The following is a 17,523-nucleotide window of genomic DNA, read 5'->3' as shown; positions in this document are numbered from 1 at the left end:
ACCAAACATTGAAGACATTTTCGCGTCGCTACGTGGGGGATCATTTTTCACAACACTGGACCTTAAGGATGCATATAACCAACTCCCATTGGATGAGGAGGCGAGGAAGTTGGCCGTGATAAACACTCACAAGGGGTTGTTCTGCTATAACCGTCTTCCGTTTGGAGTTGCCTCGGCTCCCTCGATTTTTCAGCGGCGCATGGAAACGGTCCTGGCCGGTCTTCCAGCCGTGCAGATGTATTTGGACGATGTATTGATAGCGGAACGTCAAGGCGATAATGGCTCAGTGCTTCGGGACGTTTTGCGCAGGCTTCAAGAAAATGGTATCAAGCTGAAGGCCGAAAAATGCCATTTTCGCAAAGCCTCAATCGTCTACCTGGGCCATCGCATTGACAAAGACGGCTTGCATCCGCTTGAAAAGAACCTAGCAGCAATACGCGACTCGCCACGGCCTACGAATGTGAGCGAACTGCGCACTTTCTTGGGTCTGTTGACTTATTATCACCGGTTCTTGCCACACATGTCAACGATGCTGGCACCGTTGTATCTTTTGCTTGAAAAAGAGCATAAATGGCACTGGGGAACGGCGCAGGAAAATTCATATCTCAAGGCTAAACAAACACTTCTGAGTTCGCCTGTTCTGACGTATTTCGATCCCAACCAACCAGTGCGTTTGGAATGCGATGCGTCACCTTTGGGTTTAGGTGCCGTAATCTCGCACCGAATTGGACAATTGGATAAGCCCATTGCTTTCCGTTCACGCACGTTAACACACGCCGAAAAGAATTATTCTCAGCTCGAGAAGGAAGCGCTCGCACTGGTGTTCGGAGTAACAAAGTTTCGAGACTACCTGCTGGGCCGTGAGTTTATATTGGTCACGGACCACGAACCACTGGTGGGACTTCTGCGAGAAGATCGACCTGTGCCCCCAATGGCGTCGGCACGTATTCAGAGATGGGCTCTGTTTCTAAGCCAATATAGCTACCGCATAGAGTACAAGGCCGGCAAGGAAAACGCCAACGCGGACGCACTCAGCCGCCTGCCCGTGCCGATAACAGACGTTTGTCGATCGGGCACCTTACCAGAATATGTATTGTCTACAGAGACCCTTGACAGCTCGTTCGTGCCAGCGGATGCCATACGGGCGCTGACGAACGGAGATGAAAACCTTAGCGTTGTGCAGCACTTTGTACTGAATGGATGGCCTAAACGCTTGTCACCGTGTCACAATCACCTTCAACCTTATTTTTGCAGAAGACTGGAGCTGTCAAGCGTAGAAGGCCTGCTCTACTGGGGTCATCGCATCGTAGTACCCCGCAGAGCGCGAGTCGCCATGCTCGCTGAGCTACATCGGTCACACCAGGGTGCATCTGCGATGAAAAGACTGGCTCGGACGCTGTTCTGGTGGCCTGGGTTGGATGGTGAGATCGAAAGCCTCGCACGTTCGTGCATCTCATGTGTACAAGCTCAGCCAATGCCCCATCGACAGGTTCCTATCTGTTGGCCAGAAACGGGAACCAAATGGTCAAGGCTTCACATTGATTACGCCGGTCCGATAGAGGGACGCATGCTGTTGATAGTCGTCGACTCGCATACTAAATGGATTGAGGCACTTCCCGTCAAGTCGGCGACCACAGAAGTCACAATTGCGCGGCTTCGAGAATTGTTTGCGCGTTTTGGCTTGCCGCAAACAGTTGTATCAGATAACGGGCCTCAGTTTACAAGTCAGCAGTTTTCCCAGTTCATGACTGTCAACAACATAACTCATCTACGCAGTGCGCCGTACCACCCACAATCTAATGGTCTCGCAGAGCGTGCGGTCCGCACAATAAAGGATGGCCTTCTTAAGCACTCGATGGTAAACGATCTCGAAACAAAACTAGCGCGAGTGCTCCTAGGCTATCGACGTACCCCACTGCCATGCGGCAAGTCTCCTTCAGAGATGCTGCAGAACTACCAAATTCGTTCGCGCTTGGATACTTGCGTTCCTTCTCTACCTCAAAGTTACTCGCAGCCTCCCAGATTCCAGTCCGGCGACCAGGTGTGGGTGCGCAACTTTGGCCAAGGGGAGCGTTCGCGTCCAGGCATCGTCAAGAGCATAGAGGGTTCACGCCTTGTAACGGTCGACACTCCAGATGGCCTAGCCAGATGTCACTTCGACCAAATTTTCCGTCGCGTGCCTGTGTCACCCGTGACCCCAAAAGCGGAGGCGTCCGACTCACTTCAACCCAGCTCGGACAACAAGCATCGGCCCACGTCAACGCCAGAAGCCCGGTGCAGCCTGGCCACTCCAGGAGCAAGTGGCGCTGCGCCTGTTCCTTCGACAACACCTCCAACGTCCGTCCCAGCCGAACAGGCTCTCTCTCCCCCAAGTCCGCCGGTCTTACGGAGGTCTACCCGACAACGAAGACCCGTGCAAAGACTGCAGTTTTAAAGAAAGGGAGAAGTGATATGAAGTGCTGTGCCACACGTGTCATACATGATTCGTTCTTTTCATGTCACGTCATAGGCAAGTAGCCTATATATCTAGATCACTGTCGCTGAAACAAAACAGTGCGGTACGTGCTCTTGGATCGTCTCCGTCACTCTGCCACCCGCTTCAACAAGTACTTCGTTGACGCGTCAATCGGCAAGATCGCTGGCTGAACTACCAACGCGCTCTTGACCGTCTGTAGTGCACTCACCTTTCTGGATCGAATTCATCTGGCCGCTCCCACAAGTTCGGATCGTGGTGAACCTGGTGACTGCACGCCATCACGCTCACACCTTCCCGCAGAAGCAGGTGTTCGTAGCGGTAATCGGCGGACGCGCGTCTGGTTGTGAACCTGCGGCCAGTAAGAATATAGAGGACCGGTCACGGTATCCACGATTTGTATGTTCTTCGATCATATAGCACGCGCCTTGTCGCTCCGCCTCGCAAATCTTCCGGTTTCGTTGAGCGAATGAGGGGGACTAGCGCCTCAAGCACTAGTCCCCGTACCTTGGATATGCAATACTTGATATGCAATACCTTGAATACCATGGATATGCAGATGTTGTAGCTGATGACTAGTATAAACATGATATCCTGCAATTATCTACTTAACCGGACAAAACCTAGCGTATCACTTCCGCTACTCTGTAGTTGATTCCACAACATTCTCATTGAATTGAGGGAAGCTTAAATAAAAGAACAGATTAGTGCTTGAGCGAAATTTCAGTTGTCGATGGCTCGAGAAGCAATAAGTGATAATTACTGAACCAATATTTTAACTCGATTAAAATTTCGTTTCTCTTCTACGAATGTATAATCTCCTAGGCCAGAGATATGGGTGAACAAGAAGTTTCAGTTGTGATAAATACGGAATGCTGGTTGAGCTTGGTGGGAGATAAAGGTCACTAGCCACTTGGTGTTTTGTGGGGAACTGAATTTGTAGCCTACTGTTCAGTATACCGAACAGCGTAGGCACGTTGTTGATATCCGACACCTGACAGAGTAGGCAAAGTAACTTCTTTTGCATAGAGTTATTTGAGGACATAATCGTTTGGCGTCTGGTGTGCTGATGACGTACGAAACAATGCGATATAGAGCTGTTTATCGTTGAAACGTCATGCGAAAGACAAGTACTTACGCGATCGCTGGAGTGTACATCCTCAGCGTTTCCAATATTGTCTGTGCAGTGTACTGTAGGTCAGAAATGGCGTCATAGGAGAACTGCCCCTAGGAGGCAATAAAGAGGAATGGCATATTCACTAAACATGCATGAAGAACGTGTTTCTTACACAGAAAGGTTCCTTAAATTAAAGCTAAAATGTAAGAAGTAATGCCTATGAATGAATTTTTCCATCTTGAAGCGATATATCTGCAAAAGAGAGAAAAATGTAGACTTTATTGAGATAATATTCAGTGTTTTTGCAGGTGGTCTCTGAAGGGGCTATCGCTGATGGTGGGGCCGCTAGTCCAGGGCTCCGCTGGCTCTTGCATCTCCGCTCTCTGTATCAGCTTGAGCTGATCGTGGACGCTGCAGTGGATGTCTCGGGATTATTTGGCCAGCAGCTTTTCTTTGAAATGCTTGCCCAATGCTCGGCACATGGGCGTTTATGAACTTCGTCAGCATCGGAATGGTGCCTTCGGAGAGTGGAATCGAACCTTGTGAGGTGCAGGAGGAGGTCCGTAGCTAGTAAGCAGTCATTTCGGGATGGCACGGCACGGCACGGCACGGCATGGCATGGCATCGCATGAAGCCAAAAAACGTATAATGATTACCTGTTTAACGAACCACAGCCACCAACTAGAAGTGGCACTCTATTAGCGGCGCTGTTGGCCTCTGCTGATCGGGAGCTTCCTGTTGCGCGTGAGCATTGCAGGCAACGTAATGACCAGGTGGTTGCCGTGTCAGGAAATGAGCGGGGTTAGTTCGATCAAAGAACTTTCAGGGCCACTGGTGTCATGGCTGACGGACGCATAATCAAAGCGGCGCTACAAGTATCTCGCGCTGCAAGAGTAATGCGGGTAAAATCATAGCTTTTTCGAGTAAGCATATTACAGTGAAGCTGTACATAGCTAGCCGATTCGTCCGTCCGTCTGCCGCTTGAACGCTGAAAACTTCCCGCACATGCGCGAAAAGAAGAGCAGTGCGCGATTGGCTGCGCCAGTAGTGACGTCGTTGCTCTCCGTCGCAGCCGAGCGCATGCGCAGCAGTTCCTCCCCGGCTCCAAAATGGGTAGGCCACGCATAATGCATAGTCCATAGGAGCAGGCAGCCTTCGATCAGCAACGTCGTGAGCAGAACCGGGAACGAGCTCGTCTACGCCGTGCCGATGCTGCAGTGCGGGCAGAAGAACAGGCTCGCGCAGCCTAGTGCAAGCAGCAACAGCGTACCGAGGACCCGACAGCCTCCCAAGCCGCCGTTTAATGAACCGCAGGGATTAGCCGAGAGATAAACACCAGGGCCACACGGTTCACCTTCGCTGGTTAACCATCTGTAAAAAGTGCTTTGGCGGTGATTTTACACAAAAAGAGGCTCAGACTGGATTGACTCACGTGTTTCGCGAGGGCGGCTTCAGTTTCGGCTCTGATCTTGTCCTGGACAGCCTGGAACTTGGCGATGCAGAACAGGCAGTGCGACAGCGTGACTCCCACGGTCTCGAACCTGTCTTTTTAAAGCCCCTTTGTCAAACTCCCATTTAATTTTTGACTAGACATACGCACCCGGCTTGAAGCATGTTGGCAGCATTCGCAGCAATGTCTTTAATGGGCATTAGAACTTTCTCCTTGCCTGAAAATTGAGCAAGAAAATACAGATCGTTCAAGTGGTTTCCAACGCGGCATGGGCGCTGATACAACGGTGTCACGGCAGCATCGTAATTCAGCGCGAGAACTTTATACGAGACCTATCTACAGTATAGCTTTAGCATATATATATATATATGTTACTTGAGCACCAGTGCGACTATTGTACCTCTATGATGTGATAATGTGAACGCATAAATGTCATTTCAGACACAAAACTCAGAATGCAGGAAGCCAAATTAAAAACAAGGTATGGCTAAGAAGTAAAATGATGGTGTCCAGAATATATCACTTTCGTGCACGCGCAATACAGACTTCCGCATACAATGTACACCAAGAGTAAATAATAAAAAAAGTGGCCACTGTCAAATGCAGTGATGAAGGCGACCAGCACAGCAGTTCAATAATTGTAGACAATAAAATAGTTGCGAACTGCGGTGACAAAGGCATTTTGAAGAACACTGGAAACATTCAGCATACAGAAACAGTAAACCACAACAACAACAACAAAAAAGAACATGTAGCTTTGCTAAGAAATGTTAAGAATATACAGGGGGGAATAATTTTTGAATTTACCGAATTTTTAAACATCTTTTGTAGCCGATAGCATAATTGCATTCATTGAGCCAGAACATTAAAAAAGTTGGAGATTACTTCCACTGAAAATTTATACACAGAATCGGCTAATTGAGGTAGAGTCACTACATAACTCGTTAAATACTCTACGTCACATATCGCAAATTGAGAATTGCAGCCGGTCAGACTGCAAAGGCACATCCCCAGGAAGAAATTTTGAGGATGTTAACGGGGGTTACAGATCTGCGCTATCAAACGCGTGGCAGAAATGTACTGTTCCATACTTTTGGCAAATCACCTTCGTTTATGTATTGACACACAAACGTAACTGAAACGTTCGTGCATTTCGTCACACACATTTGGGAAATGATACACTGAAGTTGGTGCCCCATCCTGTAGACCGATTTCAAGGGGAAGCGTCTTGTGAGCTCACCGGCTAGCTACAATTCGTAAGTTGCAATGCGCCCCAAAAAGTAATTAATCAGGCAGGTTATTTGTGAATTGCAGTTTATTCACGAAGTGCAAAACACCGCCGTGGCACCGGCAAAGTCGGTCGAGCAGAGCGGGACGGTGCGTCGTTTGGCTTCGGGACTTTTTGCAACCAAACGCATTGAGTGTCTGTGAAGACCCTCTGACGCTCCGCACCTGGGCAGCTTATGGGATTCGACACTGGGACAGCACGGCGACGGCGAAATTGCACCTCAAATGTATGCGTATATAATTGCTATCGGAACAAAAGCATCTGTGGGAACGTATAGCTCGTGACGTGCGAGAGCTCGCAAGCATCAGATATGTGACGGGAAGGCGCACCTTTGTGTAGTTCCCGTTCCTCCTCGGTACAGCGGAATCCGCTCACGTCTATCTGCGTGCTGTCGAATTCCATTTCCAGCATGCACTGGAGAAGGTCTGGCCGTGTGAGCTTGAAATTATAAACGAGAATTTCACTACCCTGCACCGAGTGAATAGCGTGGACGGACGAAACAAGATGCTCTCTACGTTTGCAACACATTTCCTTAGGCAACGCTCTTTGCATTGGGACTGCAAAATAAAACTAGCAGCTCGCCGTTTGATTTCGTACAAAGTCATCGGTAAGAGAAAATTTGAGCTTTTACGCACTGATTGAAAAGAAGCTGACCTTCTTTATTGCTTCCTAAAAGAACTACTAAGGCAATTCGACATTTTTAGTTAAATGTATGGTTAAATGATAAGGACTGCTTGTATTCCTTCGTTTATTTCTACTCTCAAATGCCAGAAAAATTTTGAATTTTAATGTGAACTACTCTTTCACTCAGTAACTGCCCACAAAATAGATGCCACAATGGTTTTAAGGTGAAGTTCAGTGCGTGTATAAAATGGTTTAAGCTTAATAAATTTTCGTCTAACACACATTATTTACGTGATTTCACTGCTTTCACATATTACTTACCTAAGTTATTTGTTCTAAATAAAATGTCGTACCAATAAATTTAAAATTAAATTATGAGGTTTTACGTGCCAAAACCACTTTCTGATTATGAGGCGCGCCGTAGTGGAGGACTTCGGAAATTTTGACCACCTGGGGTTCTTTAACGTGCACCTAAACCTAAGTACCACGGGTGTTTTCGTATTTCGCCCCCATCGAAATGCGGCCGCCGTGGCCGGGATTTGATCCCGCGACCTCGAGCTCAGCAGCCCAACACCATAGCCACTGAGCAACCACGGCGGGTACCAATAAATTTAATGGTATTTATGATATTTACTTAGGAGCTACGTACCTGACCCTTGGTGCTTGAGTTCATTTAATTTTACTAATTGTTCATGAGTGGCCGCGAGGTGATTACAAAAGCGAGAAGTACGATTCTGAGGCATGCCAACACTTCATAAACAAAATAAAGAACACAAAAAGCAATATAGTAGCAGATATATTCAATGGACACAGCGTGTTACACCAGATCTCGAGTACCACAAAATAATGTGAGGGTCACAGATGCGATGAGTAAAGCGATAAAGCGAAACTATTTCATACAAAAATAACAGGAGATTTTAGGAAACGAAATGCAGAAAGGAAGACCGAAAAGCTTTCAGTAATAAACAGCAAAAAGCAAGACGTCTGAATGACTAAATAAACGTAAGTAAAAGAGTAGGCAACTGTTCAGTCTAGATGATGTAGAATTCTAGTTTATCGCAAGATGCTGTCTGGTCTCAATGTACAGCTATATGACCTGGTCATTATATTTGGAATGTCATACAGAGGCCCGAAATTTCTCGCTTTTCACAAACAACGTAAAAAAGGACAGTAATAAAGTATCTAGTACCAGCTGATATACTGATACAACTTTAACGGTTCTGTTAAACACGCAGTATTTAATTCGATTTTGATCAACTACGGCCTAAGCAAGCTATCTAAACTTCTCCTGTGTGTTCCAATAGTTGCTGTTAGCAGTAAAGCTGCCAAGAAATCTTGACCCCAACATTGATGCATGCAATGCACGCCCTGACATCGTCTGTAGCAATTATCAGTGCTCCAAATAAAGTCCAACATTCACGATAATGTTTGACACATATATGTTGTTAAAGTTCTCGAAGCGCAGCTGAGCGCTCAGAACAACACCGCGTTCATTTCGCTTACCGTTGAGTCATTTCTCCGCATTTTGATGGCGGGTATGGAGCAATCGGCCAGTGACTGGAACGCATCGTATCCCAACCATCGGTCCAGAGTGAGCATGAGAGGCACGCAGCCTTTCACGTCCGAGAAAAACTCTGTTCGTAATTTCACAGAACAGGGAAAGAAGAAGAAAAGGTTACAATGACGTTTCACGTTGTGAACGCGGGTTACGCGCAAACGTATCGTCGCCGCGAACACGCACCACGATCACAAACGGAAAGAGCGCGAACGCGGCGATTTTTTTAGAGCGATAGCTCGACTACTCGAGGTGCAGACGCGGAAAACGCCTGGTTACGTAAATCTAACCTTCAAGCTCCGCCAAGGTCAAACTGGGACTTAGCCTGCTTCTTATCGCAGCTGGTGCGTACGCCGCGTGGCTGCCCGCATCTTGAAAGCAATCTGGGACGTGTACAAAGTGCGCCGAGTGCTGGTAGCTGCGCATGCGCTGTGCCTTGGACTTTTTGATCGCGTTAGAGCGAGACGCACGAAGAAGGTCAATTCGCTCGCTGCTGCTGCCTCGCCGAGCGGCGTCTTGTGTTGTCTTGCGGAACATTTGTAGAGGCGCTAGTTGCTCACGGCACAGAACAGCGTCTGTGTCCTTTCCCAAAGTGAGCAAAACCGCGTAATTCCTCGACAAACATGGTTTCACCGCGTTTAACAACGACAGGTTTTCTCAACCTCCAGGGGCCTTCCTCCTCCGGCGCTGGCTTCGCTTGCGGCGACGCACGTACTATCGCCGATTTGACACACGTGGCGTATATGCTTGCGTGTAAATAGCTACACAGTGGAAAGCCTTTATAACAAAGAGCTGGGGATCTCGAAAGTTCTTTGTTATGCAGGTCGATTTGGTGTAAAGATGGCGCATTGTGGCGCGTGCTACACGGAACGCTAAGCATGCTCGGCAAAACGAAATCGTTATAGTTAATTAGCATGATTTCAAAAAATACTCGTGAAGTAACCGATACCTATTATGCCTAATAAGTTTGGCAGCCTGCGTGACTGCACACAACGCTGCGGCAAAGTGTTTACTAACATGCATAGCGGCAAAATACGGAAGTGATGCAAGGTACACATGCGTAACTTCGATTGCGCGCATCGTTCAGACTCTGTAAGTCTGCGAGTTCTTCACCACTGCTGCCTTCTTGGGCCTCCGTCTGGTCCTTGGTGGCGTCGGCGATGTCGCCCGGTGTCAGGTCACAGTCGCTCACCCCGTCGGTTGAAAGTCGGAGAAGGGGAGGCGTACCACAACTAAGATGGTTGACGGACCCTCACGCACGGAGGCGCGTTCGACATGTGCCCCCACTACGCGGCGCTTGTTATAAAGCAACAAATTAGCCTTCGGGGTCGTCTGTATTCCCCTGTTGTACGGGCATGTCCGTTGCAGTGGTCTTCCCTGCAGAGGCATTCACAATACACGTGGTAGATAGGAAGTTGGCCGGCATATGCGTAACCCTTCGTTTTAATGCCATTTCGTTGTAGAGCCATTGCAGTGTATTCTGTAATCACTGATGAAAGACCGTGTCACATGGAACATGCCGTTAGAGGTTGCAGCGCCTTCACCAAAGTGGTCCTGTGTTCCAATAATATAGCAAACCGGAGCCGCATTGCGTAAGCAGAACAATGTTCAAATGGCTAGCAACCTCATGAGCGGGTGTTAGCATGAATGTGTTTTATGCCGGGCTCCACTAAACATCAGGGCGCTATACGTGCGCCACGCAAGGAACATCTCGCGAGTTTCCTGGAATCCCTACGAGGCGGCGCTACTTTGCTGTTTTGTAAGGGGGAAAGCTCGTTACGTAAACGTGACGCTGGTCCTTCAGCTCCGTTTTGGGAGTAAGCAGCGAAGAAGTATTGCTTCAGGATGCTAGTAGATGCAAAGAAAGCACAGGGTGATAGTTACGTTTGACTCCCAGTAACATGGCAACCAAGATTTCAATTTTTCACAAGGTTTTAGTAAGGAAACTCTTTGAGAAATTGTTGCGGTAACACGCTTACTAGCGGTGTCGCACTACTTTCATTGTATCCACCCAGATATCTTGTCTGTAGTCGATTTAGGCATCACTGGCCTCCTTGAAGCCCAGGGGTAGAGATTAGTGAGAGGTGATTGGAAAATTGGTGGAATAAAAGTAGGAAAACAACACCCCCCCCCAAAAAAATAAAAAAAATAAAAGACGTGGACGTACAATACCAAGGTTCAAAATGAAGGGGTTAGAAAATTTGGTTATGGGAATTATTGGTGTTTTTTTTTCTCTTAAGCCAGGTAGGGCATTAGGCAGTATAATAGCAAGAGCTTGGTGGCGCAACACACAGCTGCGTTCCAAAGAGGATGCTCATAACATCCATCCATCCCTCCGTCCGTCCATCCATCCATCCCTCTGTCCATCCATCCATCCCTCCGTCCATCCATGTACACACAAGATTTGTCCCGGGGCTTGCAGAGGGGCCTTTACTATAAAAGCTTTACCTTGAAACCAATTGCGATTTGCCTATTTAAATACATGAATAACGCAGAAATGATTTTATGAGAAAGCCGCTGGACCGATTTGAATGAAGTTGGTTGAAAGTGCAAAAAAAGGTAAATTGTAGTGAACCGAAAGCAGTATCTCGATTTCAGTAATGAAATACTTTTTAAATATTTTTTGAAAAGTGATGTTTGAGAAAGTTTACGCGCCAAGTCAACACATCAGTAACTCTGCAGCAAGAACAGATCTGAATATTCTGCTAACAGCCACTTTCAAAGCATTTAAGGCGAGTGCACTTGGTGTATTTATTTACAGCATAAGAGACATTGTTTGCATGTTCACGAGCGTTATGCACAAGTTCTACGCTTACTTTATTAGTGTACTTGAGAGTGGTGGATCCTGCATAATTTCTTAAGCTTTATATGATTTAATAGGGACACATTACTAAATGGTTATAGCAGGTTTTATCACTGAGTTACAGAAGTAGAAACTTACTACGTCAGGGTATATTTTTTTATTTGCGATTTCGAACAATTTTTATCAAATATAAATACAAAAATAAAAATAAAACATTGCTTGCTCTATCTACTAGGGTTGAACTTTTTCATATAAAAGCAACAAATACAATTCAAAAGAATATGTTAAAATCTAGTGGTTGTAGGTAGTGGCTCTTTTGTTTAGGCCGGATATTTTTCAAATAGTAATCGCTAAAGATAAGAAAACTTCAAAAAAAGCGAAATTATCTTGTTAAAACTCTAACTCAGCCGTGAACAATGCGTTTGTACTTATTTAAGGTGCGTGTAATAATACATGCGAAGCTGAAAAAAGGGGTGCAATACACACTGCCTAGGAAATAGGGCAATAATATGCGATCAGGAGTCTCGCGAAACCTTTGTTAAGGTTGTAACCAACGTGTGCAAGCTGTAAATTGTTACATGCGGCCTAGTAGCCTTAGATGCTCTAAAAGAAGCAGTTTACATAACTGCAATATCTGTTTTTGGCACAGAGTTGCAGATTTGTAAACTTGGACCTTTTTTCTAAGGTTTTCGATTTTTCGCTAAACTTTGAAAATACCTGCGGTCCTAAATCAATATTCTCCTCTCTGCCGTCACTAAAACTTCACGTACTTTCTGAAACGCGAAAATATTGCTTCAAGTTGGTTGTCTAATAAAATGATTTCTGCGTTTTAAATTCATTTAAACAGGCGGCATCGGTATGTGTTCTTCATGCAGAGCTATTCATTTGTAAAATTAGTTCTATTTTTTTTACTTTGGAAAAGTTTTAAACAAATTTCAGGCCCTTAATAAAAATTTCATTTCCAACCGTCACTAGAATTTACCTTTCTCTCTCAAATGCAAGACATTTGACCAAAATCAGTCCAGGGGTTATTTCAGAAAGGAGTTTTTCCGTTTTGTGTGTAGTTGAATAGGCAGAGTCGGAGTTCGACCCGAGATAAAGCTTCCCCTGAATGCTTATTTCTATGATAAACAAACCAAATTTGCATATCCTGAACTTCCTTATTGGGGATAGGATACGTGGCAGTTGTCGATGGAACCAAATAATGCACACGCTTCTAATATAGGTCATCCTGAATAGCCACGCCACATGTTCTGGCTAACCTGTCAAACTAGCCTGAATTTAATGTTGATCGCTGTCGCTTGCCATAACAAACAGATGCGGTGGTGAATATTTCGTGCCTCCTTTGTATCCTTTATGCCAACGACAAGAAACATTAGGTAAATATACAGCGAAATCTATGGCATGGAAGTTCTTCTTGAGTACCGAGAGCAGGTGAGAATTTAAGTACGAGAACAACTTAAAAAAAATGGCCAACCTTCCCCTTCACCCCGGAAAACGGGGGTAAGTGAAAGTTGACCTACGTGCATTTGACCTACGTCATGGTTGTGTAACCAACAGGTAACGATGCAGGATTGCTTCGGCCTCCTGCTCCCTCAGCTCGGTATCTTCTCGTTGCCGTCGGTTTGCCTGGGATTGGGCGGCTGTAAAGGCGCATTTATAGACCGACCACAGAGAAAGGAATTCAAGAGCAGACACTCCCGTAGAGCCCAGCGGCCGAATTGACGGTAGCGCCGCAAGCCACCCGCATTATTACCTGAGCCACACTTTCGGTTTCATTTTTGGGCGCGCGCGTTTTGAACGCTAGCTGGAGCGCGTTACGCCGGGTGCAGTGATCCGCGCGGCTTTTCTTGCTCCTACTGCTCAACCGCGCGTGGTCTTGGTGCGGAATCCTTTTATTGAGTAAAGACGATTGCGAACGATCTTTAGAAGCCTTCATCGAATGTGTGCCATGTGCAATTTCATAAAGACGACGCCAAGACGCCTTGTGAAATGAGGAAATGTTTAATTTGCTCTATATAAATGCTCGTTTCCCGTTTGTTGTGCATTCATCCAACGGTGTGGCACTAAGAAAGCAGTACATCCAGTACGAAGGACTACCAGACGTTAGCTGAGAAAAGTAATTTACAAGCATGTGTCATTTTGGCATTAACACCTTAGGGGAATAATGCGTGTAGAGGCTAAACGTGCGACAGTGGTGAATGGGCAGCATTACAAACAAAGGAAATTCGTTTTTACATACGTGGCTTAAAAAATACCCGACTCATCAAAAGCAATACGATACATGCCACGACATCATTTGATTTCCAAGCATTCCCCCATTCCCGGGCCTTACTTCCTGCCCTTTATGAGCACAAATAAACGGGCCACTGCGTGTTTGCCAACGAACAGGGCTTCAACCGAGGTGATAGTACACTACGCATACACAGAGGTGGCCACAACAAGGCTCTCCAGCAGACTGTGCTGAATGCTCGCAGAATTCCTTCTACTTGCGCTCAAGAAAGATGCGTGGGCGCAGAGCCTGTTTTCAGCCGTTCAGAAGACAGAGCTATCGAGTTACAAGTTCGTATTTTTTGCGCGTTCTGCTGGCGCTAGCAGCACACTCTTGTCACTCTTGTGAATGGCTCGTCGCGTTTTCGCCAAGCGTGGGTACGAAAGAAGTTATATCTTGTTGCGGTGCCATAAAAAGGCTCACATGCTTGTCCCACTAAGATTAAGTACGCGCGAAACTAGCTTTGTCACCATGGCCGATCTACTTTTTGCTGCATTATGACAGGCGCGGTGAGTGTGCCTCAAAATTATCCCAAAATGTAACAAATTAGAATAATCCTCGGGGTCAGAGCAAGCGCCACAAACTTGTTGCAGTAAGGTTGACTCCACGAGAAAAAACTGTGTCCCACGGCCGATCTGCTTTTCGCTAACTGGGCCATAACGCCAGGTGCGGCGAGCGTGCCTCAAGGTATCCCAACATGTAACGAAATAATTACAATAATTCTCGGTGTAACAGAAATCCTTGTGGACTTGTCCCAGTCAGGTTCTGTCACGCGAAACTAACTGCGTCACACGGCCGAAGTGCTTTTCGTTAAGAAAGAGAGACAGATAGAAGTAGAAGACAGGAAAGGCAGGGATGTTAACCAGACGAACGTACGGTTTGCTACCCTGCACGGGGGAAGGGGGTATGGGGATAGCTGCATCACAACACTAGGTGCGGCGAGTGGGCCCAGCAACTACGGAAATTAGAATATGGGACTCAAGAAAAAGCGTCTCAAACATCCCCAGTAAGAGTCATTAACTCAACTTTCGCCCATTCATGGGCGAGTTCTCGCCGCCACTCGTCGAAGGCTGCCCGTTTCTCGGGGGAACGCACAACGCGTGGCCGTCCCACCCGTTTACGGAGACCGAACTGAATGAAGCCGGCGCAGTGCGCGCGATACCCTTTCCTGCCCTTTCTCTCGCCGTCGGAAGCAACACGGCTCTGATTTTTTCGCGCGCATAGCGTGAGCGCGCGCCTATGCAGCTGGAAACCTTGCTAATGAGTCACGTGCGCTAGCCACGGCTGCCGCCGCCGCCTTGGTGCATGCGCGCTCCGCAGGTGGGACACTGCCTGACTACGTGACTCACCACGCACCTGGCTAAGAGGAGCGCTGCGCTCGCCTTGTCAGTGCGAGCTTGGCCATGAATAAGAGCGAGGCCGGGCCGTCTTCTCTGAGCGTTGCGCGGAAGCAGGAGGCTTTGAGTCGTCGTCGCCAAGCGGCGTCTGACCACCCCGCAAATATCGCCCGGCGAACTGCTTCACTGGAGAGGGTCCCGAATGCAACAGGCGTCGCACCGTCGAGATCTATGTAGCGACCGTGTTAGCGCTCTGTCAGTTTGTGCTTCGACGCTGCGCATGTTCGCGGCGTCTCTTTGCATGTCTAGCGCTTACGCTGTCAATGTGGCACAACAGGCGCCGCACCGTCGAACGATGCGTGTCTACCCAAGCACAATCACAGTCATGTCTAGCCACCGACCTCGGCAATGTCGTCATACCTGGCTTAACGATGATTGAATACCTAAGTGTAATAATTACAGCTAAATCAAAAGTAAACCAAGTGAAATCAAGACTTAACCAGGCTTAACCAAGATTTCACTTTGCGCATCCAGTGTTAGCTGAGCTAAGCCGCAGCCCAGAGAGAGATGCAAGTGAGAGAAAAGCAGGCAGGTTATAACCAGAGTTAAAACCTCCAGTTTGCTACCCTGCACTAGAATAAGGGGAAGACGGAATGAAGAGCGTGACAAAAATAAAAGCGTGGAAAAAAATGAAGAAGGGGCGCAACGGGATCATTATAGTCTTTCTGATAAACCACTGTCACGTAAAAAGGTCAACAAAGCCTTGACCGACTCTCGCTGCAACGACAGTTCATGTCGGCATTCCAAAATTGACTGTTCTGAAAGTGGCCTGTCGTCAAGAAGCGCCAACGCGGCCGCTAGTGGCAGCCGGTGCGCGCTGTGTCGAGGACAGTGGCAAAGTACGTGTTCGATGGTCTCCTCGCCGCCGCAGTGACTGCAAGCCGCGCTGTCGTCCATACCGACTCGGAAGGCGAAAGATCTTGTGTAAGCGACACCAAGTCACAGTCAGCAAAGTACTGCTGTTTCGAGTCGAGAGAGTCCAAGTGGGGGTCGAAGTCGAAGGGATGGGTCCAGTCGGTGTAGACGTGCGTGCTTCAAACTTGGTGTGTTCCATAAAGTTCTGATGATTTCATTTGCAAGCACACTAATTTTCATTCATTGCAGCGTCTGTCCTTGAGAATGGAATGGAGTCTTGCAAGCCCTCCGCATGTGCAGATCGTGCTGCTGCGTCGGCATGTTCATTGCCCATTATGCCACAGTGGCTTGGAATCCACTGTAACGTGATGTCGTGTCCTTGCTCGACGAGGTGGTGAAGCAGCAGTCCGATTTCTAGAACAAGGTGTTCGTGGGGTCCTCGGGGCGATGTTTGTATTGGATCATTGTTTGTATTTATGTATGTTTGTATTGGATCGTTGGATATGGGTCTTACGGGTGTTTTCTAAACGATGCTAATTCATTCTCAGCTGCTATTTACATATCTATCTTCACAACTTGCAGGCGCAAGTGCGAATGAGCTTGCGCGAGACAGAGGTAATTGGAGATCACTGGGAGAAGCCTTCGCCCTGCCAATGGGCAGAGTAATAGACCAGTGATTATGATTATATGATGCTGATGATGCTGACTCCAGCTGACCGATGGTCCACGTGAACTAACTGACGCATCGCCGTGCTAGATCAAGAAAGGAGTAATTGGAGATCGAAGCCTTCGTTCTGCCAGTGGGCGGTATATAGGCTAGTGATCATGATTGTGATGATAGTGATGATGACTTCAATTGACCGATGCGACACGTGAGTTAACTTACGCGCCGCCGTGCGGAAGAGAGTGGCCAGTGTTCCCGGAAGTACTGACGTGGCGTGCACGAAGAGCGGGTTGCTGGGGTTTCTCTGGACGTCAAGACGCATACCGAACGTGGTCCTGGCGACCAGGTCGAACGCCAGAGTGTTCAGGTAAGGTCGCACGTCAATCTGCCCACCAGAAGGGCCTTCGCGAACGCTTCGTTCATCGAGGATCTCCAAGTAGCTGTCCACGGCTTCCACCATGCCTGGAACAAACTGGTGAAGTCCAATCGTTTACGGCACGCTTCTCGAAATTACTCAATGAGTACGTGAGTTTAACTTTAATGTTAGCAATACGATGAACAACACACACGCGCATAAATATTCTGGATCCAACTGTACTGTTAGAGGGTCCCGTTTTATTGACCCTAACAGTATGTAAATAGCTTTCACTAGGAGTTGTAACACAAAAAAAAAACTCCAATTATCACACAAAATACTAGAAACAGCTAACATTTTGAGGCAGATATAGTAAAGAATATTTACAGAACAAAATAAATATTTGTACACAAAATACGTTATTATTACCTATTTCACACAGCGTTTCCATTAAGCAGTCCTACTGGGCCAGAAAAAGAAAATAAGACCAGCTCTCATGCTTCAGTGGAGATCTAGGATAGGAGTTGTACATCTTGTTATGCACTCTTTAGATCTATCGACATCCTCATGAGTTGTTCTCTAAGGATCACGTGCCAGTTATACTGACATTATGATATATTTAAAAGCTATCTATGAGTCCGCAACGTCACCTATTGTCATGCCTCCCTAT

At 47.1% G+C, this 17,523-nt stretch overlaps 1 protein-coding gene across 2 annotated transcripts in view; it reads right to left on the bottom strand.

Moving 5' to 3' along the window:
* LOC135911351 (cytochrome P450 3A41-like) overlaps positions 1 to 17,523 on the bottom strand; it is a 43,612-nt gene that overhangs the window by 9,733 nt on the left and 16,356 nt on the right. For both annotated transcript variants that reach the window (XM_070523695.1, XM_065443582.2), the window contains 7 exons: positions 16,721 to 16,970; positions 8,456 to 8,586; positions 6,658 to 6,766; positions 5,191 to 5,257; positions 5,023 to 5,131; positions 3,612 to 3,700; positions 2,685 to 2,825 (listed from right to left, as the gene is read on the bottom strand). In XM_070523695.1, coding sequence (XP_070379796.1) covers positions 2,685 to 2,825; positions 3,612 to 3,700; positions 5,023 to 5,131; positions 5,191 to 5,257; positions 6,658 to 6,766; positions 8,456 to 8,586; positions 16,721 to 16,970 — 896 coding nt within the window. The remainder of the gene's footprint in view (positions 1 to 2,684; positions 2,826 to 3,611; positions 3,701 to 5,022; positions 5,132 to 5,190; positions 5,258 to 6,657; positions 6,767 to 8,455; positions 8,587 to 16,720; positions 16,971 to 17,523) is intronic.

This window comes from Dermacentor albipictus, chromosome 8 (assembly GCF_038994185.2).
Source record: "Dermacentor albipictus isolate Rhodes 1998 colony chromosome 8, USDA_Dalb.pri_finalv2, whole genome shotgun sequence".
Lineage (NCBI taxonomy): Eukaryota > Metazoa > Arthropoda > Arachnida > Ixodida > Ixodidae > Dermacentor > Dermacentor albipictus.
Note: the sequence above shows the minus strand (reverse complement) of the source record. Positions and strands in the feature narration are given on the sequence as shown.